The 26724-nt window shown below is 45.9% G+C and overlaps 1 protein-coding gene across 1 annotated transcript in view; it reads left to right on the forward strand.

Moving 5' to 3' along the window:
• Nucleotides 1–26724, forward strand: part of CEP85 (centrosomal protein 85) — a 304191-nt gene that overhangs the window by 38732 nt on the left and 238735 nt on the right. Inside the window, exon 5 of the mRNA XM_069224028.1 lies at nt 25057–25174. Within this exon, the coding sequence (XP_069080129.1) occupies nt 25057–25174 (118 nt within the window). The remainder of the gene's footprint in view (nt 1–25056; nt 25175–26724) is intronic.

Consider the following 26724-nt stretch of genomic DNA (forward strand, 5'->3'; position numbering starts at 1 on the left):
TCTACTTTTCAGAAATGTTTAGCATTCTGTGATCCAGCATTGGTTTCACACCCATTTCTGTCACTAACTGGAGGGAGGCTGAAAGCACACAATTTTTTTTAAAAAATGGGGTATGTCCCAGTGAAATGACAAAATTGTGTTGAAAAAATTGGGTTTTCTGATTCAAGTCTGCCTGATCCTGAAAGCTGGGAAGATGGTGATTTTAGCACTGCAAACCCTTTGATGCCATTTTAGGGGAAAAACCACAAGCCTCCTTCTGCAGCCCATTTTCCCTTTTTGTTTAAAAAAAAAAAAAAAAAAAAAAAATTACTTTTTGCTGTATTTTGACTACTTTCTTGGTCTCCTTCAGGGGAACCCACAAACTCTGGGTACCTCTCGAATCCCTAGGATGTTGGGGGGGGGGGGGGGGGGTAGGAGGATGATGTGGGGGGGGGGGGGGAGGAGGATGGTGGGGGGGGGGGGGGGAGGAGGATGGGGAGGACACAGATTTGCCATGGGTAGCTTATGTGGATAAAAAGTTATGAGGGCCTTAGTGCGAACTGCCCCAAATAGCCAAAAAAATGCCTGGCAGCGAAGGGGTAAAATAATAATACTAATTTCAAAACAGTTGGGTGTAAGAATGACCCAGTCGTACCTAAAAAATAAATAAAAATAGCACTTCAAAATGCATGCATAAGGCTGCCAGTAAACGCGGTTTAGCCTTAAGCCACAGAAAAGAATGTCAGCTGTGTTTTCCGCTTACCATTTATTTGCATTCATGGATGGCTTGTGTGTGTGTGTGTGTTGATTTTTTTTTTTTTTTGTTTATTTTTTTAATTTTTTTTTTGTGTGTGTGTGTTACCGTTGGTAGGTACAGGAACAAAGACACAGACGCAGTTGTTGCAGAGCACATCCTCAATAGCCATCCCACCTGTTGTGTGAACTTTCAGTAGAAATGGATCTACCAGTTCCTCGGTTTCTCTATAAGGTAGTATCGCACAGGAGGCATTTGAATTTCTCTGCAGAAACCCTCTGTCTACAGCCATCCGTTCCTTAAAGCTGAAATAATGAGTGGTGAACAGTGATTACTCGGATACAAGATATTTCACGTGCACTCTGAGAGGGGTGGAGGTGTTGCTTAATTACCAGAGCTGCCGAACTATGGAATCAGGGTAGAGTCTAGCGTCGCTCAACATCCTGCAATCCTGGTCAAATCTGAAATCACCAAATCTGGCTCTGTCAAAAAAAAAAAAAAAAAAAACCTTTACAAATCTAATCCGGTATTCCACTAATGACTTTAGGCTAAATTCACAGTTTATAAAACTGCAACACTGTATGTATGCTATGCAGTGTCAGTCCTGCTAGGGGAACCACAAAGGATCAACACATCGGAATTGGCAACTTTGTTTAGGTGAGAGCTGCTGAACTTCTAGTTAAAAATGGCCAGCTGTGTGAGCAGGTTGTCGTACAAAGGGCTATCTGAGCCACAAGCTACTGCTACACCAGTTAAAACTGCACCTTTACTGCCGATAGTTTACCTCTTCATACCTTTTACAATATCTCTTCATAATCAATCCCTTTTCATTAGCTTTTATGCATCCTCTTGTCAAGTTGAACACAACAAACGCAAGGTATTCTTGGCTGTCTGAAACCCTTATCTGGTTTAACACTGCCGAAGCCAACACGGGCATCCACCCCTTCAAGGTTGGTAAAGCGACCACCTCCGTTAAGAAGCATGTTATGGAGATGCTGAGCAGCTGCTTGTGTGTTAATTGTCCCCTGCCACAGTCAACTGGGAGAATTACTGTAACTACTGAAAGATTTAAAGTGATTCTTGATTGTAGCTGAGAAAGTAAAACAATTGGCTAGAACACTGTGGTCCAGGGATGTCTGGGGGTCCGTGAAGCCTCCTCAGGGGGTCCACAACTGCTTGGAAAATTAACAGATAAGGTCTCAAGCTTTCAGTAGTGGCTCTTTTTTTTGGGGGGAGGGGGTGCGATTCCAATAATGATTCAGTGGGGATCCACGGGTTCCAGTAAAAATAAAGTTGGGAACCGCTGTTGTAAAATGCTTCTAAACTTTTTTTTTTTTTTGTGTTTAAAATTTTTTTTTTATAGCAACTATTCCTAATTAAAATAAATTGGAAAGGAAAATCCAATGGTGGTTCACACGAAGTGCAGTTTATGAAATGTATTGGTACATGGTCACATCGTGACAACACTGATATAAACTACATTTCAATCACCGCAACAAGGTACATTGTGCTGTCTTGGCGGTGCTACATGTTAAATTATAGTAGAAGGCTCAGTAAAAGAGTATCTGAAATCAGGCACTGAAATCTCCATGAAGCAATACACTACATGCTTAAAGCGTGATTTATCTGTTGATACCCCGTGTTAATGTTACATTGGGCAAACATACATGTTAAAAATAACAATTCGTGAACACACATCTCAAATGTAACATAGGTGTAAGATTAAGAATAGCAAAACATTTCATGTGAATTGTGAAGCAGGCATTGGACCCAATTGTGTGTCATAGCTTAACAGTTGACACCAATCCTGATACACCACACACTACATGTCCACTGAAGAGAATGGCCACTGTTATGAGAGATTGGATATGTTTTGCACAGAGGATTTCACCACCAATTGTACGTTTTCCATATTTTGGTTAGTGTGCCTGGGTATACCTTGCATTACCCCCACGTCCAGCAGACCTATTTGGGGGTGGGGGGGTGAAAAACAGTCTGGAGAAAAGGGCTGGTGATAGAGCTGGTTGTGAAAAAAGAAAGGTGCACTGTTCCAAATAATAACTAAGTGGGATGTATTTTCTACAGGAGCGAGAACCCTCAAGCATCACATTGGATGTAAGATTTCATCATTGGGATAGCTCCTCGTTAGGCCGGTGCTGCAATGCCTAACTGGCTCCGCTGAGGGGGCTCTTAACCGTATATGCTCTACTGATAGATAGAGGTAATAATCCGTCTGGAGGGGTATCCGAGATTACCCAAGCAATATAGGAGAGATAACAAAAATAAAATTGGTTATCCGTCTACATTAGATAATCATGGTTTTAATCAACATTACTGTGACGGAGACCAAGGTTAAAAACAAAAAGAGGGAGTAAAGTTGAGGTATAATGCTCATCTACTCTCACACAAGTTATGAATTTTGAGAAAAAGACCCAAAAGTGGCTTCTCAAAAAGGGGTCTACATGTTTTGCGTCTGGTGGTCCATACGGATCCCTCGACGCTTCTTCAGGACCGTAAAAAAACTTCTCCAAAAAATCAAAAGTCCAATTAAGAACAAAAATTAATCAAGGGAAACACAGTCCTTTACTGTGGAGTTGTTATATGTCAGTCAGTCGCCCATCCCCGGTCTGTGGATAAAGCCCCATGGGAATCAGATATCAGTAACCGGAACAGACAATTTCTGTAAGAGGTATGTAGGGCATCTAGCACCTACCCTACTGATAGAGTCCCCGTGCCGACATCGACGGGTGTCTCTGCGGTCCTCAAATACGTCTTGAGGACCCGGAAGTAACCAGCTGGTTCCAGTTACTGATATCTGATTCCCATGGGGCTTTATCCACAGACCGGGGATGGGCGACTTTGACTGACATATAACAACTCCACAGTAAGTGACTGTGTTTCCCTTGATTAATTTTTGTTCTTAATTGGACTTTTGATTTTTTGGAGAAGTTTTTTTTACGGTCATGAAGAAGTGTCGAGGGATCCGTATGGACCACCAGACGCCAAACATGTAGACCCCTTTTTGAGAAGCCACTTTTGGGTCTTTTTCTCAAAATTCATAACTTGTGTGAGTAGATGAGCATTATACCTCAACTTTACTCCCTCTTTTTGTTTTTAACCTTGGTCTCCGTCACAGTAATGTTGATTAAAACCATGATTATCTAATGTAGACGGATAACCAATTTTATTTTTGTTATCTCTCCTATATTGCGTGGGTAATCTCTGATACCCCTCCAGACTGATTATTACCTCTAACTATCAGTAGAGCATATACGGTTAAGAGCCCCCTCAGCGGAGCCCGTTAGGCATTGCAGCACCGGCCTAACGAGGAGCTATCCCAATGATGAAATCTTACATTCAATGTGATGCTTGAGGGTTCTCGCTCCTGTAGAAAATACATCCCACTTAGTTATTATTTGGAACAGTGCACCTTTCTTTTTTCACTACTGTTTATGGGAGACTGTGCACTGGACCACTAACCTCCCAGGTTCCCCTCCTTTGTTTTCAGATAGAGCTGGTTGCGCAGTGAATATGACGTGCATGAGGGTAGGGGTCACAAGCTCCAGTTTCTGACTCTTCGCATGGGCTGTTGTCTGACTGTGTAAGACCAGCATAGTATCTCTAATCAGGCATCACAGTGCCTTGCCAGACCACCAAGGACTTTTTGTCTTAAGTAGTGTTTCAGTTTCTGGGCCATTTCTAGTTTTGTGGAATCCACACTTTTCTATTGAGTGCCACACCACAAGGGTACTGCACCCTACGTGCTATTTAGCCCTTCTGTAGAGGAGACGTAGTCTAAGGCACTCTATTCTTCCTCCCCACCCCTACGAGCCCTACTGATGGAGTGTTATGGTGCATGTGTTTATACATTTTCAGTTCTTAATCTGCTTCCACTCTTCCTTTCTCACACTCCGACTGCAGCTGCAAGCACCTCACTGTGTTCCCTCGTGCCGTACGACCTTGTATCCTGTTTTCTCTTCTCTTTTGGAGCTGGTGGGTGGTAGTGGCTCGGTGTCTGTCTTCTCCGTGTGAGTTTCCTGGTCATGCGTAGAGCTGAAAGTAGAGGCGAGCTGCGCCTTCCTCCTGGGGGACTCTGCAGTGAAGAAGGGAATGGGATTAATTTCCAGCCACAGGGCAACCAGTGCTACTGTTTGTCATCAAACCATCGGCACATGAAAAACCAGCAGCACCTGGACAGTAAGTAAACACACACTCTTGGAGAAAAAAACATCTGACATTTGATTTCAGTCTTTGAATGCACAGCAAATGTGATCAGATAAAAAGATTTACAGCCCTGTGTACAGTAGAGCTCTGTAAACCACAAGCACTTGTCTCAAGTGCTCCCGATTTAAAGAAACAAGTAGTTCCTGAACACGTGTATAGTAGTTGGTCCCTGCTCTTGGGGAGGGCTAAACAAAGCAAGAGACAAGACAAATGCATGCAAGGGACAAATGAAGAGCAAATAGGAGAGGACAATAGAGCTAGCAAATGGGAAGCCTGTAGATGGGCTAAAGCCCATAAAGTATATACAGTATGTCTCAAGAGACCATGCAAGTGCTGTCTAGCCAATACCTAAAAAGAACAAGCATTTGCAATGCAATGGGTCTCTCTTGCTTGAGTTAGAGCTACTGGTGGTGTAAATTCATAACTGGACTTTTTTGCCACATAAATTGGTCAACACTGCCCCATAATTTGGTTGCTCCCTGCCAGTCAATTCCAGTGGCCCTGTGTATAACTAAAGCACTTACATTCACCTTCTTCCTCTATTTGCAGCCAGAATGAAAATGTTGCCATTTAGCTTCCTTATTTAAATCTGCCATGCTAATTTCAGTAGAATACCACATTCACCACCCCACCATCAGAGTTGGTGGCTGGCTAACACAATTCCCAAGACACAAGACGGCCACTGGCAAATAACAAGCGAAATAAACTAGAAGAGACACCCACACATCAAGAGTGTTCACACCGTCATAGTGTAATAAGGATGTTAAATTGGCCTGAATCATGGTCATAATTGCAATAAGGAGAGATTGATAAAACATTCAATTATCATGTAAACCGAATAAAAACCTTTATCAGACGACAACTTTTGGCACTGTACTGTAATGCTCAGAACATCCCCTAAAGGACACTACAATAAAAATTGCATTTGTAAGAAACAATAGGCAGTTACCTATAAAAAAAAAAAATATATATATATATATATATATATATATATATATATAATCAGATATCATTCCCAGGCCTTTCTCTTTCATTATGCATGTTTCTAAGAGAGGGCAAATCTCATGTGGAAAAGTATGCTTTATTCAACCGTTCCCTTGCATGCAGGAGCGGCTTGTGATGCTTTGTAGGGGTGGAGGGGCGAGGGAGAATTAATAAAAAAATCTGTATTGCCGCTGCTGCCACCACTGCGCTGCTCCTCTGCTGCAGCCACAGGCTCTCAGCGGTTTAGTCGGAGTGCCCAGTAAGGCAGGCAGACTGGGAGCCTTTACCTGCGCTCTCAAACGGTCTGAGCAATCCCCCCTCCTTCCCTGTCATAGTCTGTGGCCCCGCCCCTTTTACTACAAAACAATAAACTCCGTTTATTATTGTTTAATAAAAGGTTTGCAGCTGCTGCTGGTGGGGAGGGTACAATGATCCTCAGACATGCAACCAGGCGCTGATCCTCCGTGATGGCAATTTACCTTACTGCTATACGCAACATAGGTGGTTTCTTGCTGTCCTTTTTGTAAACTAAATTATTGTGAACAGAAAATATGCTAAAATAAACAAAATGTGGTCGTAAACAGGAAAGCATTTTAAACACAGTTAGTCAATTAAAGGTTATCTCAAGATTACTCTAGGATATTAAAGGCACTTTTGTCGGTCCCTGGCCTTTGACAACACAAAGACTTTTGGGAGTTGCAGCACTGGGTGCTTAAGGTTCCAAAAGACAGTAGTATGTAGCAGAACGCTAAGTTTCCCAATTTACTCATCCAGTCCAGGTTTTTGTTTTTTGCATTCTGGGCCTTGTAATCTTGATGTTCTAATTGGACACACAACTAAATGTCCCAATAGGTGAGGGGGTATACTAGACTGTGTCACTGACGCATGGAGTAAGGAAGCAAAGAGGTCTCTGCAACAGAAGGAAAACCTGAACTGAAATAAAGCGCCAGGAGGGCCCCCTTTGGTTACCTTAACTTATTAAACCATTCATCGGTTGAAGGGTTGCTCCAAAAACAGTAGTCCCTAAAAAGCAGAACCATAAATGTTTTGAAGATATATCGATTTTTACCTCTGGCGACCCCCACTACTTGCACCTCTGCTTGAAACCTGTCAATGAATCTCTGAAGCATCCAGAAGACTGCATGTCTGCTTTTCTAGCTACTGAGTGTCGCCTGTCATACTGGACACCCTCAGTCACTCCTTGCTACTAATTCAACAGCTCCTTAGCGCACATATGATTTTTGAGCTCCTGTGTACAACTATTAAAACTAAGGTGCCACACTGTATAAAGAAATGCTACTTTCAGTGCCTCTTTAGTGAATTTATGCCCGTGCTCCTGTAGGAAAGTACCATCTTTATTGGCACGTTACCCCCAATTTCTGGCTGTTTGTCAGTGTGTTTTTACTGTTTCACTGGGATCCTGCTTGTCGGGACCCGAGTGCTCATACTTTATGGCCTAATGTGTGCGTTGTCACTAGTGCTTTACTGTGTCACTGAAGTTCAGCTAACCAGAACGTCGGTGCTTATGCTCTCTCTGCTTCCAAGTTAGTCACTATAGTTTAGGGACTTCCTTTACCAATTCCAATTGGCACACCGGACCCCCCTTCATAAGTCCCAGGTATATGGTACCCAGGGCATTGGGGTTCCAGGAGATCCTTATGGGCTGTAGCATTTCTTTTGCCACCCATAAGGAGCTCATACAAACCTTTCTTCAGGACTGTCACTGCAGCCTGACCGAAATAGTGCAAACAATATTTTCACTGCCATTTTCACTGCACCAGGTAATGTATAAGTCACCTATATGTCTAACCTTCAGTCCCTGAAGGCTAGGTGCGAAGTTACTGTGTGTGAGGGCACCCTTGCACTAGCAAAGGTGCCCCCACGTTGTCCAGGACCAATTTCCCGGACTTCGTGAGTGCAGGGACACCATTATAAGTGTGCACACCATAAATGTCATTACACATATGTAGCTTCACAATGGTAACCCCGACTATGGCCATGGGAGGTGTCTATGATTGTGAAATTGTACCCCAATCCAATTCTGGTAATGGGGGGGGGGGGAGGGGGGGGGGAGGAGAGGGGCATTCTATGCACCCTGGGAGCTCCACTATGGACCCCCAGTACTGCCAAACCAGCTCTGAGGTTTCCACTGCAGCCCCAGGTGCTGCCACCTCCGACAGCTTTCTGCCCTCCTGGGATTGAGCAGCTCAATCTCAGGAAGTCAGAACAATGCATTTCCTTTAGGAGAGGGGTGTTACACCCTCTCCCATTGAAAATAGGTGTTACAGGAATGGGAAGGGTAGCCTCCCAGAGCCTCTGGAAATACTTTGAATGGCACAAACTGTGCCCTCCTTGCATAATCCAGTCTACACTGGTTCAGGGACCCCCCCAGTCCCTGCTCTGGTGCGAAACTGGACAAAGGAAAAGGGAGTGACCACTCCCCTGTCCATCACCACCCCAGGGGTGGTGCCCAGAGCTCCTCCAGAGTGTCCCTGGCGTAACCATCTTGGGTTCCAAGGTGTGGGGACCCTCTGGGATCATCTGAGTGGCCAGTGTCAACAGGTGACGTCAGACCCCCTCCTTGTAGGTGCATACCTGGTTAGGTAGTCAGTCCCCCTCTCAGGGCTATTAAGGGTCTCTCCTCTGGGTGTTTCCTCCGATTCGGTTTGCAAGACTCCACCAGAACTCCTCTGCTTCTGACCATCTGATCAACCACAGAGTGCTCCAAGAACTCTAACTGCAACAAAGTATCCAAGAAGGCTAATGTGACCCTGCAACTTCAGCTTCAGCCCGCAACTGCAACAGTTTCCAGGTTTTGCATGCTCTGAGGACTGCCTGTCTTCATTCTGCACCAGAAGGACCGAAGGAATCTCCTGTGGAGTGACTGAGTCACTTCCGTGCTTCAGCAGGCACCTTTCTGCAGCAACGACCTGTACTCTGGGTCTCCTCATCTTGATGAGCGTGATCCTGGAACACGGGTGGTGGACCTAAGTGACCCTGACTGTCCAGAGGTCCAGCTGTCCAAATTTGGTGGAGGTAAGCGCTTTCCTCCCTGTGCCAGACAGTACTCCTGTGCAATGCGTGTTCTGCTGCTCCTCGGGCTTCTGTGCACTTCTTCCAAGAATCCTTTGTGCACAGTGTAGCTCGGGTCCCCAGCACTCTATCCTGCTATGCTTAACTCCTGGAATTGTTATCTGGCGGCGTGGGATCCTTTTGTGCAGTGCTGCAACGACCGCCTTTTGTAACTTCTTTTTCCCCATGTTCTGGGACTCCCGTGGGTGCTCCCTGGTCTTCTGAGGGCTCTCTAAAATGCTGAGAGCCCCCTCTGTCTCCTCAGTCTGAGTTGAAACACCCAGGTCTCGCCTTTTCCCACCAACCACGACATCTGCATGAGCCAAGGCTTGTTGGATGTGATCCAACGATGAAAACCAGCCTGCATTCTTCTACTCGACGTGGGACATCTCATGCACCAACCAGGAACCCGCAGCTGCCTTCTTTGGTCCATTTCTGACTTTTCTTCCAAACCGGATAATCCACTTGTGCAACAGGTTAGCAGGGGCTTCTATTCTTCCTGGACCCTTCATCAACTTCTGGACTCGGTTTCCTCTCTCCACAGGTCTTCAGGTCCAGGAATCCATAGTTGGTATCTTGCAGTCTTGCTTGGTTTTTGCATAATCCTTTGCCATGACTTCTAGTGTGTTCTGAGGAAACTTGCTGTACTTCACTCCTGTTTTTCTGGGGTGGGGTATTTTACTTACCTTTTAGTGTTTTCTTACACTCCCAGTGCACCTCTACACACTACAATTGCCTGGGGGGAAAATACATTCGCATTTCCACTATTTTAGTATATGGTTTGTGTTGCCCCTAGTCCCATTGCAACCTATTGTGTACTGTTTGCACTATTTTATGACTGTTTACTTATGTGATTTTGGTTACTCGTATGTATATATTGTATATAATACTTAGCTCTAAAAGGAGTATAGCCTCTAAGATATTTTTGGCCTTGTGTCACTAAAATAAAGTACCTTTATTTTTGGTAAGACTGAGTATTTGTCTTTCTTGTGTGTAAGTTCTGTGACTGTATTGGTATTGCAAGAGCTTTGCATGTCTCCTAGTTCAGCCTTGGCTGCTGTGCTACAAATACCTCTAGACAGCCTAAGCTGTTAGACATTGCCTACGTTTCACTGAGGTGGATCACTGGACCTGGTATAAGGTGTAAGTACCTCTGGTACCCACTACAAACCAGGCCAACTTCTCACAGCTCCCCTATTTTACATTTTTCATGAATCCTTACTTGCTATTAAGCATCACCTATGATACACGAAAGGCAATCGCCAACAACCAGCAGTGAAACGTGCAAAACTGATTAATTCTATACCAAAGGGAAATACAACTTTGCCATTTTCATTCACACAAAAAAGTGATTATCCCTTTCCTAACCAGAGGAAGCTGGGTGATATGGAGAACATCTGCAAAAAATTCTGCTAACTTACCTGTTCTCATCTGGTGTCCGAAGGCTTCCTGCAGTGCGGTCCTGGCTGCCGGTGAGGAGCTGTTGTCTGCGCCTCCCTCAGTGATCACCGCTTTGCCGCACGACGCTGCATTACAAGGGTAGGTCCCCCGGGGTGGATGTAAGGCACTGGGGATCTGTTGCTGACACAGCACAGTTGCGCCACTTGCTGTCTCCTACATGAACTGCCACCCGCAGGAACAATCAATCTTGGACACTCTCTAATAAACTTTTCAATTTTCGAAAGTGAGAATGCATGTAAAATGAGATTGGGGTGCGGGGGGGGGGGGGGGGGTCAGACTGCTTTTCCAAAGACCGAGACTGACTAGCAAAGAATTTTAGGACACACCGTGAAGCTTTCTCAACTTCTTTTCAACTCCAGATACCTGCAAGTAGACATTCTATGTCGGGAACACAGAAAAGACTGTAAACAAGCAACGACGTGGGACTGATAATGGCCAGACACAAGTGGGGAAATTCTGGATGGGCGACAGGAGCAGGGGGACGGCAGTGTGAGTGATTCAAAGCACCACGACTACCATGAGCATTAGCGCGGAGGAGGGACACAAAAGGAAAACAATAGTTTGCTCACAGTAAAACACATAAGCAATCGTGCAATAATCCATGTAACAGGATCAGCCTGCAAGGCGGCAACAAAACCTCCCCAAGGCAGGACAAACATAAAGCATTTACCAATGACATCAAGGAAATTTTGGAAGGCAAGCCCATGAACGAGTGAAAGTGATGACCGTGAGGGTGGGCATGGTTAAAAGCCCATAATGCGAACTGTTGGAAGTAAGTGCTTGCGTGCTTGACCTAAAAAGTGAGGTAGTGCAAGTGTGTGGGTGTTTTTTTTGGGGGGGGGGCTGGAGAGAGGGGAGGTTTTGCTTTATTTAAAAATAAAATAAAAAATTATGGTCATGGATAAGTTGGCAACGCTACGCTGCCAGGTCCGCTGCCACAAAAAAACATGGGAGGGATAACCGTGGGGGTTTGCTTGGTGAAAGGGAAAGTGGCACATGTGTGAGAAAGCAACACCGGGTGGGGGTGTGGCAAGCACTCTGTGGCAAGCAACATGGAGAGGCTGGAAGAAAAGTACACAGGTGAGAGAGCAACACACAGCGTTGCATGGGGGAAAATAAGTATATGATGGAGACAGCTGGACAACATGTACACTCTTATGAAGTGTTTAACTGAAAAGAACAAATTAGTGCCTGGAAAGTGAGGTAGGGACACGCAAGAGGAGTAAGGAAAGCCCACACTGTAGTGAACAAGAAGCAAGCAAATAAGAGTGACATTGAAGCCAACCAATGCTAAGGAGTGAGGAGGCGCTAAGCCCCACTGTAAGTTAAGAGGTCTTGTTCACAACCAGACAGTTTTTTTTCGGTCTGGTTGGCACGACCTTAAAAGCCTAAGCAATGCACTGATTCCCGATTAGATACTAGTGTTGATCAGTCGCTATAGTTAGGAAGCTTGCTTTTTATGCATGTATAGTGTTAGTGTACTATATTCATAGTTCTTAAACTCTGAACAAAAGCAAAATGGCACCTACTCCTTAAATTGGATCCCACCACTGCCCAAAAGCTGAACTACCATGTGGCTCCATGCTAGTCTTTCTGTTATCCCGTGTATTAAAAAAAAGTTATTTCGGTAGAACTGTAATATGAGAAATTCTTTAAGTTAACATACTTTCCTGAAAATTCTTGGTTTCGCAGAGTTATTTTGGTTTGATATTTATTTGGGTGACTTATTACCATGAAACGCCAGTGCCACATCTCTAGTCTTCCTTTTTGTTTCTTGATGCGCAAAACTAAAATTCCCTGGCACGAGCTGCCCCTGCTTTGCAGAGTGAATCATTCATCCAAGAATGGTCATCCAAGCACTGGCGCGCCCAAACCCATCTTGATTCAGACAATGCTATGGATGACATGTTGGGGACAAATCTAATTCCCCTGAATAACGTTGGCCACATCACGGTACAATGTATGAAAAGTTTAGGAAGTTTTCCCTGGTAATTGATGCAGTTTTGACTGAAAGTGCACTGGGTTTCTGCTGTCCAGGTCTTCTGTGCCAGATCTTTTTCCCTAAAACTGGTAAAGGTAAAAGTGAAAAACGCAACAAACGCACATCCTGTGTGCCATGTCCCCTGACCACTGCGTGCAATGTAAGTCTCCCCTATGTCCTACTTTACAGCCCTAAGGGGGGTGCATTATGTTACATGTGAGTACATATCTGCCTGATCTGCTATGTCTTGTTGATTCTTAGACATAGTGATTGGACAGGGAAGCGATTTTTAAGTGCATGTGCTGGACACTAGTCAAAACAAGTTCCCCCCCCCAGCTACATGTTTCTTCACTGAAAATAGGGATGTCTGGTATCTAACATCTTGTTTTATTAAGCCCTCACTGATTCTAGTCATGGATTTATGAATACAATCACCCAGAGGGCACCTTAGAGGCCCCCCTGAAAGACCTACCATCTACCGGTGTGCTGGCTGATTAGTTTCTACTCTCCTGCCGCCAACAGACTGGTTTCTGACTCCTGGGGGTGAGAGCCTCTCAAGCGAACACCCCCTCACAGGATGACCTGCAAATTTGCATTCCAAGGCAGGGGTCAGTCCCACCATTGAGGTGAGCTGCCTGATGGGGATACAACATTTAGAAATCTACCATCTTGGTGATGGCTGAATTAGGAACTCTGGGACAGAGTTATAAACACTTCCCACAGGGGTAAATAGCCCATTGGCTACCACCCAGCACTCCCCGCATGGCCCCCAAATTCAGTATTTAGGGGAGCCCTGGCACCAGAATCCGATCCTGCCGACCTGAAGGGCACTCCAGAGCCGCAAGAACTGAAAACCTGTGACTGACTCGGCGCCAACCCTGCCAGTCTGCCTGCTGACTTCGACCGTTGCAAGAAAGAAGCCTCGTCCTCCAGCTGCAGACACTTCCAAAAGCCTGGGAAGACTGCCAGCATTAACCCCAGCACATGGAACTCCCATGGAGTAGTGGAGCTGCTCCCCTGCATCCTTGGAGGCACCCAAGAAACACTGAAGAGGACTCAACTGTCAAAACCCGATGCCAGATAGCACTATTGCACCCATGCTTCATAGCCAGAGTTGGTGGGCCAACTGTGTCAGCGTGGTCCCCTGTCTCCCTAGAGGCAAAGTCCATTGTGGGTTTCCCCACTGTGACCTTCACACCAACATGTGCAGCCTCTTTGTGCAGGCCCCCCTCAACTGTGACCATTTCCGATGACTGCAACACGACAGTCCACTACACCTCAGAACCCGTATGCCCCGGACTGAGTAGAAGAGGACCGGACTGGTGTCCCTACATTCCCGAGGCTCGTGAGATCTGAGCCCACTTGTTGGTTCAGCCGGATTAGTCCCCCAGTCCACGCCTGCAGCCTGTTTGAGGGCCACCGCCACCTGTGAAGGAAACCCGATGTCCAAGAACCCTCTGCAAACCAGTCATCCCAGACCAAGGAGAAGAGGACCATTGGTGACTCTATGTCCGTGAGCATCGCAAGAACGGAATCCACTTGGTGGTTCACCCTGACTGGTCCCCCAGTCTTCACCTGCAGCATCTTTTTGCCCAGATCGATCCTCATTGACTTTAAACAGGGCACCTGCCGCTGAACAGCCCCTGGCCACCCCAGAGCAACCCGAGATGACCTTTTAGTGTGCCCTAGGACCCTGCCCACAGTCTCCTTTAAGTCCAGAAGATTGGTCCTGCAAGTTGCTGTGGAGTACCTGTTTGCTGCATGTTTTCTTTCCAATAGGGTAACGTTGCAGCTTTAGAAAATAGCACTAAATGTAGACTTCTCAAACCTGGTATAATTTCTATTTCATACGTACCTGATCGTATTGATTCCGGTGCATAAACATACATAAAGATACTGGCTATCTTTTTAAATTGGTGTGGATCTCCTTGAGTCGTGTGTCTCATTTATTGACTATGTGCCTATGGTAAATGTCTAACACCACTCTCTGATAAGTCTAAGGCTGCTCGACCACACTATCCCTTAAGAGAGCACCTTTATATAAAGAGCCAGCTTCCTACAACTGCAGATTACACAAAGTAAAATACATGATTAACAAAGAAGAGAATTAACTCATGAAGGGAATCTTATTAAAAAGCAGCATTTATCATGACACCAGCTCTTACTGAATGTCGCATGGTAGAGCAGAAAATAGCAGTGTCTTGTAATGGTTCATCCTAAAATCAGCACAGGTGTACATCCCATCATATCCCCAGAGCTGCTCCCTGGCACATAGACAAGACAGCCCAATGAATGTTTCTTATGGGAAATATTTCTGTTGGATAGAATCTATCCTGTAACTTTATTGGGTCGGAATTAATATCCTGGTAAACTCAGAACCACCTGTCTTTAGAGTGGATTAGATTAATTTGAGTCATTAAGATGTTCATATATTTTTCCAATCAGTTTTTTGGCCGAGGAGCATGGGGTGGTGTCAAGTTGCTTTCAATGTTTATATTTAGTGGTCCTGTTGCAGACTGGTTTACCCAGGTGTGTTTTATTTCTCTTAAAATAAGTTTGTAGTCTGCACCCCTGTTTCGGGAAATGTAATTTAAGTGCATGCTAGGAAGATGCATGAATATAATAAAAATGATGATTAATTTCAACTATCAAAATATGGTGATTTTTAAATCTATACAATATAAAAACTTCTAATTTCACTCTATCAATTCCCGTGTCCTTTAAAACTCCATACTCAAACTTTTATTTTATTTTTTATTCCCCTGCAGTGAGCTGCATATTGTCCACCTAATAACTTTTCGAGTTCCTAGCCAGTCTGGCCATGGTACCATGGGTTTCCTGTTATAACGAAAATGCACGGGAGTTGTGCCATTAGTACAGGCAAAACGGAGTAATTTATTTTGTAGAACTAGGAGCATTGGAATGAGACAAACCATTTAACCACTTCGCTGCCAGGCCTTTTCCCCCTCCTGTGCCAGGCCTTTTTTTGCCTATTTGGGGCAGTTCGCGCTTAGGCCCTCATAACTTTTTGTCCACATAAGCTAACCAAGCCAAATTTGCGTCCTTTTTTTCCAACATCCTAGGGATTCTAGAGGTACCCAGACTTTGTGGGTTCCCTTGAAGGAGGCCAAGAAATTGGCCAAAATACAGTGAAAATTTCGTTTTTTTTTCAAAAAAATTGGAAAAAGTGGCTGCAGAAGAAGGCTTGTGGATTTCCCCCTGAAAATGGCATCAACAAAGGGTTTGCAGTGCTAAACTCAGCAGCTTCCTAGCTTTCAGGAACAGGCAGACTTGAATCAGAAAACCCAATTTTTCAACACAATTTTGGCATTTTACTGGGGCATACCCCATTTTTGCAATTTTTTGTGCTTTCAGCCTCCTTCCAGTCAGTGACAGGAATGGGCATGAAACCGATGCTGGATCCCAGAAACCTAACCATTTCTGAAAAGTAGACAAAATTCTGAATTCAGCTAGGCGTCATTTGTGTAGATCCTACAAGGGTTTCCTACAGAAAATAACAACTGAAAAAGAAAAATATTGAAATTGAGGTGAAAAAAACATAAATGTTTCTCTACGTTTTACTCTGTAACTTTTCCCTGCAATGTCAGATTATCGAAAGCAATATACCGTTACGTCTGCTGGACTCCTCTGGTTGCGGGGATATATAGGGCTTGTAGGTTCATCAAGAACCCAAGGAACCCAGAGCCAATAAATGAGCTGCACCCTGACGTGCGTTTTCATTCTATACCGGGTATACAGCAATTCATTTGCTGAAATATAAAGAGTAAAAAATTGCTATCAAGAAAACCTTTGCATTTCCAAAAAGGGCACAAGATAAGGTGCTGAGGAGCAGTGGTTATTTGCACATCTCTGAATTCCGGGGTGACCATACAAGCATGTGAATTATAGGGAATTTCTCAAATAGATGTCTTTTTTACACACTCTCCTATATTTGGAAGGAAAAAATGTAGAGAAAGACAAGGGGCAATAGCACTTGTTTTGCTAATCTATGTTCCCCCAAGTCTCCCGATAAAAATGATACCTCACTTGTGTGGGTAGGCCTAGTGCCGGCGACAGGAAACACCCCAAAGCGCAACGTGGACACATCCTAAATTTTGGAAAAAAACAGAGGTGTTTTTTGCGAAGTGCCTACCTGTAGATTTTGGCCTCTAGCTCAGCCGGCACCTAGGGAAACCTACCAAACCTGTGCATTTCTGAAAACTAGAGACCTAGGGGAATCCAAGGAGGGGTGACTTGCGGGGCTCGGACCAGGTTCTGTTACCCAGAATCCTTTGCAAACCTCAAAATTTGGCTAAAAAAACACATGTTCCTCACATTTCTGTGGCAGAAAGTTCTGGAATCTGAGAGGAGCTACAAATTTCCTTCCACCCAGCGTTCCCCCAAGTCTCCCGATAAAAATGATACCTCACTTGCGTGGGTAGGCCTAGCGCCGGTGACGGGAAACACCCCAAAGCGCAACGTGGACACATCCTAAATTTTGGGAAAAAACAGGTGTTTTTTGCGAAGTGCCTACCTGTAGATTTTGGCCTCTAGCTCAGCCGGCACCTAGGGAAACCTACCAAACCTGTGCATTTCTGAAAACTAGAGACCTAGGGGAATCCAAGGAGGGGTGACTTGCGGGGCTCGGACCAGGTTCTGTTACCCAGAATCCTTTGCAAAGCTCAAAATTTGGCTAAAAAAACACATGTTCCTCACATTTCTGTGGCAGAAAGTTCTGGAATCTGAGAGGAGCTACAAATTTCCTTCCACCCAGCGTTCCCCCAAGTCTCCCGATAAAAATGATACCTCACTTGTGTGGGTAGGCCTAGCGCCCGCGACAGGAAATGGCCCAAAACACAACCTGGACACATCACATTTTTTCATAGAAAACAGGGCCTACCTGTGGATTTTGGCCTCTAGCTCAGCCGGCACCTGGGGAAACCTAGCAAACCAGCGCATTTTTTAAAACTAGAAACCCAGGGGAATCCAAGATGGGGTGAATTGTGGGGCTCTGACCAGGTTCTGTTACCCAGAATCCTTTGCAAACCTCAAATTTTGGCTAAAAAAACATGTTTTCCTCACATTTCAGTGACAGAAAGTTCTGGAATCTGAGAGGAGCCACAAATTTCCTTCCACCTAGCGTTCCCCCAACTCTCCTGATAAAAATGATACCTCACTGGTGTGGGTAGGCCTAGCGCCCGCGACAGGAAATGGCCCAAAACACAACGTGGACACATCACATTTTTTCATAGAAAACAGTGCCTACCTGTGGATTTTGGCCTCTAGCTCAGCCGGGCCCAGGGGGGGCAGAAATGGCCTAAAATTTGACCCCCCAACCCCCCAGGGGAGCGACCCTTGCCTGCAAGGTCGCTCCCCTTGCGTGACGGCGCAAAAAAAAGATCCCTGGTGCCTAGTGGTTTCTGCCCCCCTTGGGGGCAGATTGACCTACCATCGGCCAATCTGCCCCCAAGGGGGGCAGAAATGGTCTAAATACAATTTGCCCCCCAGAGGAGCGACCCTTGCCTAATGCGTCGCTCCCCATCTCTAAAAAAAAAAACAAACAAACAAAACCCACACAAAAAAAAAATTGCCCTGGCGCCTAAAGGTTTCTGCCCCCCCCCCCCGGGGGCAGATCGGCCTAATACCAATAGGCCGATCTGCCCCCAGGGGGGCAGAAATGGCCTAAAATAAATTTGCCCCCCCACCCCTCCCGGGGAGCGACCCTTGCCTGCAAGGTCGCTGCCCTTGCGTGACGGCGCAAAAAAAAGATCCCTGGTGCCTAGTGGTTTCTGCCCCCCTTGGGGGCAGATTGACCTACAATCGGCCAATCTGCCCCCAAAGGGGGCAGAAATGGTCTAAATACAATTTGCCCCCCAGGGGAGCGACCCTTGCCTAATGCGTCGCTCCCCATCTCTAAAAAAACAAACAAACAAAAAAAAAACACAAGAAAACTATTTGCCCAGGCGCCTAGAGGTTTCTGCCCCCCCCTGTGGGCAGATCGGCCTAATACTAATAGGCCGATCTGCCCCCAGGGGGGGCAGAAATGGCCTAAAATGTATTTGAGAAATGGCCTAAATACAATTTGCCCCTCCAGGGGAGCGACCCTTGCCTAAGTGGACGCTCCCCATCTGTAAAACACAACAACAACAAAAATCCCTGGTGCCTAGTGGTTTCTGCCCCCCGTGGGGGCAGATCGGCCTAATAAAAATAGGCTGATCTGCCCCCATGGGGGGCAGAAATGGCCTAAAATAAATTTGCCCCCCATGGGAACGACCCTTGCCTAAGGGGTCGCTCCCCTTACGTGAAAAACAAACAAAAAAAACTCCCTGGTGTCTAGTGGTTTCTGCCCCCCTTGGGGGCAGATTGGCCTCATAAAAATAAGCCAATCTGCCCCCAAAGGGGGCAGAAATGGCCTAAATATAATTTCCCCCCTATGGGAGCGACCCTTGCCTAAGGGGTCGCATCCCACACCTAAAACACAAAAGAAAACAAATCAAAAAAAAAAAAAAAGTATCCCTGGTGTCTTGAGGTTTCTGCCCCCCCGGTGGGCAGATCGGCCTATTATTATGCCGATCTGCCCCCAGGGGGGGCAGAAAAGGCCTTAAAAAAAAATTACCCCCTGGGAGCGACCCTTGCCCAAGGGGTCGCTCCCTTCTGTCAATTTCATCTAAAAAAAAAAAAAATCCCTGGTGTCTAGTGGGGTTTCAAAAGCCGGATTGCAAGCAATCCGGCTTTTGAAACCCTGGGAGAGACTTCAAAGGGAAGGAAATACATTTCCTTCCCTTTGAAGCCCCTCCGGGCCTCCCCCACGTGATCGAAAGAGAAATGCTGAGCATTTCTCTTTCGATCGCGCATTGTCAGCGCGCGCTCGCGTGCTGACGTCACAGGGGGGGGTGGGAGGGGTCAGGGGTTGAAGGGGAAGGGATTCCCCGGTCAGCCCTGACCTAGGGTGGGTGGGGGGGCGGCCCTCGGGAGGAGCGCTAGCGCTTCTCCCGAGGGCAGCATTGCGGACGTAATGGTTACGTCCATGGCGCCACACGGGCGCTGCCATGGACGTAACCATTACGTCCGTGGCGGGAAGGGGTTAAGGATCCTGCAAAAAAAAAAAAGGCTATGCCTATCTTTATGATGCTTTTTAAGTTTTCTTGATCTTCCAGGTTGAATGCTGCACCAGGTAAGTTAAATAAAAAGGCAATCCTTGCAGTTGCTTGTACTGCATCATGTGTAAGCAGTTTGCTTGTTTCTGTACTGCTGCCACTCGTAATCTGTCTCCTGCAGATTGTTTTCGGCTCAAAGCTCTTTAGTTGAGTTGACATTAATGTTTGCAGGTAATAGTGTTGTGTTGAATATGCACAGAGCAGTGTTGGCTTTTTGAGGCAGATAAACAATTATACTGTAGCAGGGATTTTGTCAATTATGTTGAGGTAGAAGAGACCACTGCTGTATGAGGATTCATATCGTTAGGGTGCTTAGAGCAGAGTTCTTCAAACTGGGAGTGTGGGCCTATCGAGGGACGGCCTCAAGTGCTCCCAGAGGAGGTGCCAAAAGAAGCATTCTGCTAATAACTGCTTTATTTTAAGGTGAAAAATAATAAGCAGGAGTAAAGCCCTCTGTAATGGGCTACCAATAACGTGTTTTGTCACTTATATCCAAGCTTGGGAGGGTGTGTCAAAAAGGAAGGGACTCCAAATACTCTTCAAAACCCCCACCTCTATTAATCACACAGTGGATACTTTTACACTTTAATAAGGCCTGCCTGACCAGGGGCTGTTTGCTGAATAGCTAGTAGATTTCAATCACCAGTTGGCCTAATGCAGTGCAGATTGCAGTGGTTTTCTATTTTTCTTTTTTCTTTTTTTTCTTTTTTTGAGTGACTTGAACTTTCAGTTGTGTAAATGATTCTTTGTGGTATTAATTAACCTATTTAAAAGAAATGTGTTACTCCGTACATGCTGTATATTATACAATTTGTAAGACTTTGAGCATTGGGTGATTATTTTTTTTTATTTTTTTTTCTAGCAGAATTTTTATTCTGCATATATTTGACTTCAAATATATTTTTGTATTGTTTCGTATGCTAAAGTGAACTACTATGGTGGCTGTTTGTTAGTTTAGACAGAAGCTTTACTAGCTTGTGCAGAAAGGCATGACATTTTATTTTATTTTTTGGCATCCTTGTTATGGGCTGGCAGTGTGGGCAATCTTGGTTGTGGGAGATGCAATGTGTTTATTTTTTTATTTTTTCCTTTTATGGGCTAGGTTGACTTAACTCTGGCGAGGGTTATATAACCTTGAGCATTAGTGCCTTGAAGTCGTATGATCCTTGGCATTAATCTGTAAGTGTGCTATCTGAGATCCGCTAAATACTTTACAGCTCTGCTTATGATATCGGCTCATTTAATAATTCCCAGTTTTTTTTAAAGATGATTTTGTTTTACTTGACGTCGTTCTCTGCATCTCCATTAGTTCTAATGTTTGGGATTGCAGACCAGATGAAGGCTAATGTGCAAATTATATTACCCCTTTTTTTTTTGTGGGTATTTTTTTGCTGCAATCCCTTAGCCATACCATCCACTGTTTACCTCTTCAACTTTGTAGTTGCAATAGTATGCTTATTTGCTACTGGATGAAATGGTCCAAGTTTTAGGAAGTGTGGTGTACCAGTACCTGCTCCAGTGCCCTTTAATGCAGTTCTCGCCTTTCTGATGGATACAACTACCTGTGGATTCCTCACCTTAATTCTCCAAGTGCATCAGCATTCATCAGAAACCTTTTTCTTTCCAGCTCTCCACGTCAACGAGGACGTCCTACTAGCACGGCTCCTCACGCAGCTCCATTTGACGTCATTGAAGTCGTCACCAGCGTGGTGACATCAGTTCCCTTTTTTCCATGCCTTCGACACTGCAGGTTTCTAGCTCTCCGTAGCTTTCTTCAGCGATCAAGTGAATTTCTTGTTACTATGTCTCTGCTGAGTTAATCTGGTTTTAAACCTTGTAGCGAGTGCGGAGGTCGCATGTCTGTGACGGATCCGCACAAAAACTGTTTGTGGTTTCTGAGTTCAGATCATGAGGTCGTGGGTTGCTCGTCCTGTCAGAGCATGAATCCAAAGGCTCTGAAGGAGAGGGAAGCAAGGCTCTTTCTTTCTAAAGCTAAGAAGGAGAAAAGAGCATGTTGTAGGTCAAAAACTTCATCACATAGATCTTCAAAGCCCTGCAAGAAGCGTCGTCATGAAACACAACACCGTTCATCTAGAGACAGTCCTAGATCACCTTCGAGATCACAACGCCATTGGTGAGGGAAGTCGGTCCCAAGTTATCTCCCCAGCCGAAGTCAACTGAGACGTCACCGTCGCTGGTAGAGATTTTGGCATCCCCTATGAGCCCGGTGGCTCAATTTTCTCCGACATCCTTGCATCAGGAGTTTGAGGTTAAGGAGTTGGAGCTGACCCAACCTCCACAAGAGGAACAGGGCCATCCTACCTTTCTGGCTCCGGGCACGGATCCATTCTTGTTCCTTATTGAATATGCTGAACATAGCATTAAGGCAATAGTCCCCTCTGTTCAAGGATATTTTCAAGAACTTTTGCAGGATAGTCTAGTCAAGCGGCAGCCAAGCAAGTATTCCAGTCAGGCCTGGACACTGCAGACTGTCTCAAGAGCCATGGGGACATCAATTGCCACCAGGAGGCATGTGTGGTTTAGAGGTTCTGGCTTTTCATCTGATGTGCAAGCAACAGTAATGGGCCTTGCTTTTGATGGTGCCAGGCTGTTTGGGGCAAAGGCTGCTCTGGCCCTGGAGAGATTTAAAGATAGCAGAGCCACTGCAAATACTTTGAGCCTTCAGTCATCGTCCTCTTCATCTTATAGGCCATTTCAGAGAGTTGGAGGGTTTGGTCGTGGCTCATCCTTTCGTGGAAGACAGCAGTTTCAGGTCCAGAAGCCTTCCAATCCCCTCTACAGAGCCTATAGATGTTGTGGAAAGATTAGATCGTGAGGTGCCGTCCAACAGCCTTCCTCCCCCTCTTCATCCTCTGCAGTGAACCCTAGTTTTCCCTTTCCTCCAGCATGAGTTGCCTGTGGGGTGAAGGTTGTCCCATTTTCTCAAGGAAGGGGAGTCAATAACATTGGACTCATGGGTGTTAAGTATTATGAGAAAAGGTTATGCCCTTCCCAAGAAGGATGATCGTTTGAGGCCTATCCTGGACCGGACGATTTTGAACTGGTTCCTCAAACAGGTAAAGTTCAAAATGCTGACCCTGGCACATGTGCTTCTTGCGTTGGAAAAGGAAGACTGGATGGTGTCTGTTGACTTGCAGGATGCGTATTTCCACACCCCCATTCTGATGTCGCACAGGAAGTATCTCCGGTTTGTGGTAGGGTCGCAACACTACCAGTTTGTGGTCCTTCCTTTTGGTCTTACTTCTGCTCCTTGAGTCTTCACAAAGATGATGGCAGTGGTGGCAGCGCATCTCAGAAGGAAGGGAATATCAGTATTGTCTTAACTGGGCAATTAGCTGATCAAAGCCAAGTCGCCCGAATTATTGGTGCACCATTTGCAGGTGACAACCCAGTTGTTGTTCAACAAGGACTTTTCTTTGAAAGTGCCCAAATCTCACCTGGAGCCCTCTGTGCCTCCTGTTCATAGGGGACAGTACTGGACACAACATTGAATCAGGTCTATCCTCCTCCCCAAAGGATTCAGGACGTACAGGCAATGATTCCAATGTTTCAAAATGGAGCGGCTGTTCCAGTCCTAAAGATCCTACGCCTGCTTGGTCTGTTTGCTTCCTGCATTCTGTTGGTCGCTCACGCACTTTGGCACATGAGGGCTCTCCAGTGGTGCCTCCGCAAGCAGTGGTTTCAACTCTAAGGGGATCTCAAGAAGTTAATGACTATCTCCAAAGACACTGCAGTGGATCTGTGATGGAGGCGTATACAGGGCAACCTGTCTCAAGGGAGGCTGTTTTCTTTTCCACCTCCAGTGACCACAGTCTTAACGGATGCTTCCACTCTAGGGTGGGGAGCTTATCTGAGGGACCTGGAGATCAAGGGCCTTTTGGTCTCCAGTAGAACAGATGTTTCACATCAATCTGTTGGAGTTGCGGGCGATACGTCTGGCTCTCAAGGCCTTTCTCCCGTCTATTTGTGGTCAGTTGATGCAAGTCTCGATAGACCACACTACTTGGATGTGGTATATCAACAAACTTGAAGGAATAGGGTTTTAACTTCTCTGCAGGGAGGCTCTGCAGCTGTGATCTTGGGCTCAGGACCATCGGGTTTGCGTACTGGCAAACCATTTGGCCTGAGTTCTGAGCATATGTGCGGACAGTCTGTCGGCGCTTTTCGGCCAATCACCAGTGGCGTCTTCAACCGTAGGTAGTTCGCCACATCTTCTAGTTGTGGGAAACGCCTTGGATAGACCTGTTCGCTACTCAAGCGAACAAGCACTGCCCATTGTTCTGCACCCTCTAGTATCCGATGCAGGGGGCATTGGGAGACACGTTTCAGTGGAGATGGAGCAACCAGCAATGCATTCTTTGCATAAAGATTAGTTACTGGCTGGCAAGGAAGGATCCTCCTGAGGGCATTAGGGCTTATTCAACCCGGGCCAAGTCGGCCACTTCTGCTTTAGCCAGGAGGGTGCCTGTTGTTGACGTTTGCAAGGCGGCTAGTTGTGCTTCCCTTCACACCTTTGCGAAACATAGTTTAGAGTCGGAAGTGAAGAGGGATGGCCGTTTTGCCCTTTCTGTTCTCCATGACTTCATGGTTTGACCAGTCAGGCACCCACCTCAGAGTGCAGGACTGCTTTAGTATTTTCCTCATAAGGTGAGGAATCAACCAGTAGTTGTATCCATCAGGAATGCAAGTTACTTACCTTCAGTAATGCTTTTTTTTGGTGGATACAGTAGCTACTTGTGGATTCCTCACAGTCCCATCCTCCTCCCCATTGCCTGTCTGGTCATAACAACACTAGTTTAGGTTGTATTATTCTTGTATTATAGAAAATACTTGTACAAATTTTATTTTTATAAGAGAATGCTTATTAGATTGTGTGTGTGTGTGTGTGTGTGTGTGTTTTAATATATATATATATATATATATATATATATATATATATATATATATATATATATTGCACATGTTGTGCTTGTGATGTCGGTATTCACCCTCTAGCCTCGAAGGCACGGTAAAAAAGTGGGTCTGAACCAACGCCACCCTGCTGGCGAGAACTTCTTATGGTTCTGATGATGTCAGATGGAGTCACGTACAGAGCTGTGCTATTATGACATCCTCGTCGACGTGGAGAGCTAGAAAAAAAGTTTCCGACGAATGCTGGCGCATCCAGAGAATTCATAAGGTGAGGAATTCACAGGTAGCTACTGTATCCACCAGAAAAGCGTTACCGCAGGTATGTAACTTGTTCTTCGATCTGACTGAAGGGTCAGCTGTACAGTTATGAAAAATATAAATGCTGGTGTGGTTAGGGTAGTTAACATGAGTTTTTTATGATGTTCGTTATGTGACAAGCTTGATCCTGTGGTCCAGTATATCTGGTCACTTGAAGATACTGTTAAACTGACTGCAATGATATTATTCTACAGGCAGAGGCAACATATCGCTCAGCTGGAGCAGAAGATGCGTGAGAGTGAGCTGCAAGTGCACAGTGCCCTTCTTGGCCGACCAGCACCATATGGAGACATTTATATTCTAAGGTTGCAGGTAAGCCTTAGCTTCCTACAAGGGAAGCATATTAAACAATTCCCCATTTGAGACACTTCGCAGCTTACCCACATGTTAATTCCTCTGTTTTACTGGTTTTAGAAATCGGCTTAGCACTCGCACATATGATAGACTTTTAGCTGCAGATCCCTTACCCTAGAATAATACCCAGGCGTCAGTGGATGCAGAAATGTTCAAGCAGTACCCCTGTGCGCTGGTAGGTTGTCGTTCAGGTCGGTGTTGTCTGTGCCGGAAGTGACATGTGCAGTGCCTACATAGGTGCCATCCATGCACACTGATGTCGGTTCTTTTCAAGGTTGCATCTCCTAGTGTGCTGGGGACGTCCCTTAAGAAGCAAACAAACTTGAAACCATGTGGTGCCTGTCACATGCAGATGTCTGCGATATCTCATTTGGTTTGCCTCTGGCGCTTAAAGCGGCACCACGACTCCGAGACCTGCAAAGACTGCTGTGCTGTGAATCTTGAGGCACGGAATGAGTGGTCATACGACCCCCGCAATACTCTCAATCCTGGGCACACTCAAGGCACAGGGACCGCTTGCAGAGCCAGTCTCTGCTCGATACTGGTTGTTGAGTACATCACACAAGAAAATTAAGTTAAAACATTCTTCAGCATCTCTGCACAGGTCTAAGTCATCGGACCTGGTGCAGGTGCGTTGCCATTCTAGGCCTCGCTCCACGTTTGAGCCTTTGTTGGCGTCAACTCCACTGCCTCGCTGAGTTTTCTGGACCAACCCTTGGCCAATTGTAGGAGTTTTGATGCTATGCATCTCGTATTTGGAGGCCCGAACCCTCCGGAGTACGTTTGGGGCCCACAGATGGGGGAGGGACCCCACTACTGTTTCACTGCCGACGAGTTTGCCCTCGGCTCCAGTGTGGCCACTTGCATCCATTGTTGTATATGCTATACTGCCCACAAAACGGCAATCTCCCTCAGTGTCAGTACTGTCCCCGCCCCCACAGCACTGGCCCCATTGTTCTATCGGAGTCCAACACAGAGCTGTATGTGCTTCCCCTGGTCGGTGTCATGCCTTCCAAGCCGGAGCCTGAGCCTCTTTCTTTGGTCAGGCCTGAAGAGGGTGACAGTTGGGAGGGGGTAAGTGGGGCCTCCAGTTGCCCACAGTGACAGTCAGGATGAATGTCTTGACAGGTGCTTCAGCTGGGAGTCAGCCCCCTTGAACCTTTACTCACGTTAATGAAGCCCTTACAGATGTCCTCCTTGAGGCCTGGTCCATGCCCTGCACAGGGGCTTTTGTGCACAGGGCAATTGCCTGCTGCCGTCACCCTGCTGCTGGTGACCCCAGTTTTGTCATGCAGCAGACTTCATCAGATGTGGGCTTGGCATGACCGACCCGCAAGGCAGGCGATTTCATCTGTGGCATTGCCACCCCAGGCTGAGAAAAACTTCCTTTTTGGGGGATGTCCATGCTTTGCTCATGGACGTGTCCTTTGATGGCTTTCACCTCTTTGGTGAGAAGGCAGACTGGATGCTTTAAGGATAACAAGGCTACGGCCAGGTTCTCAGGCCTA

This window comes from Pleurodeles waltl, chromosome 3_1 (genome assembly GCF_031143425.1).
Source record: "Pleurodeles waltl isolate 20211129_DDA chromosome 3_1, aPleWal1.hap1.20221129, whole genome shotgun sequence".
Classification (NCBI taxonomy): Eukaryota; Metazoa; Chordata; class Amphibia; order Caudata; family Salamandridae; genus Pleurodeles; species Pleurodeles waltl.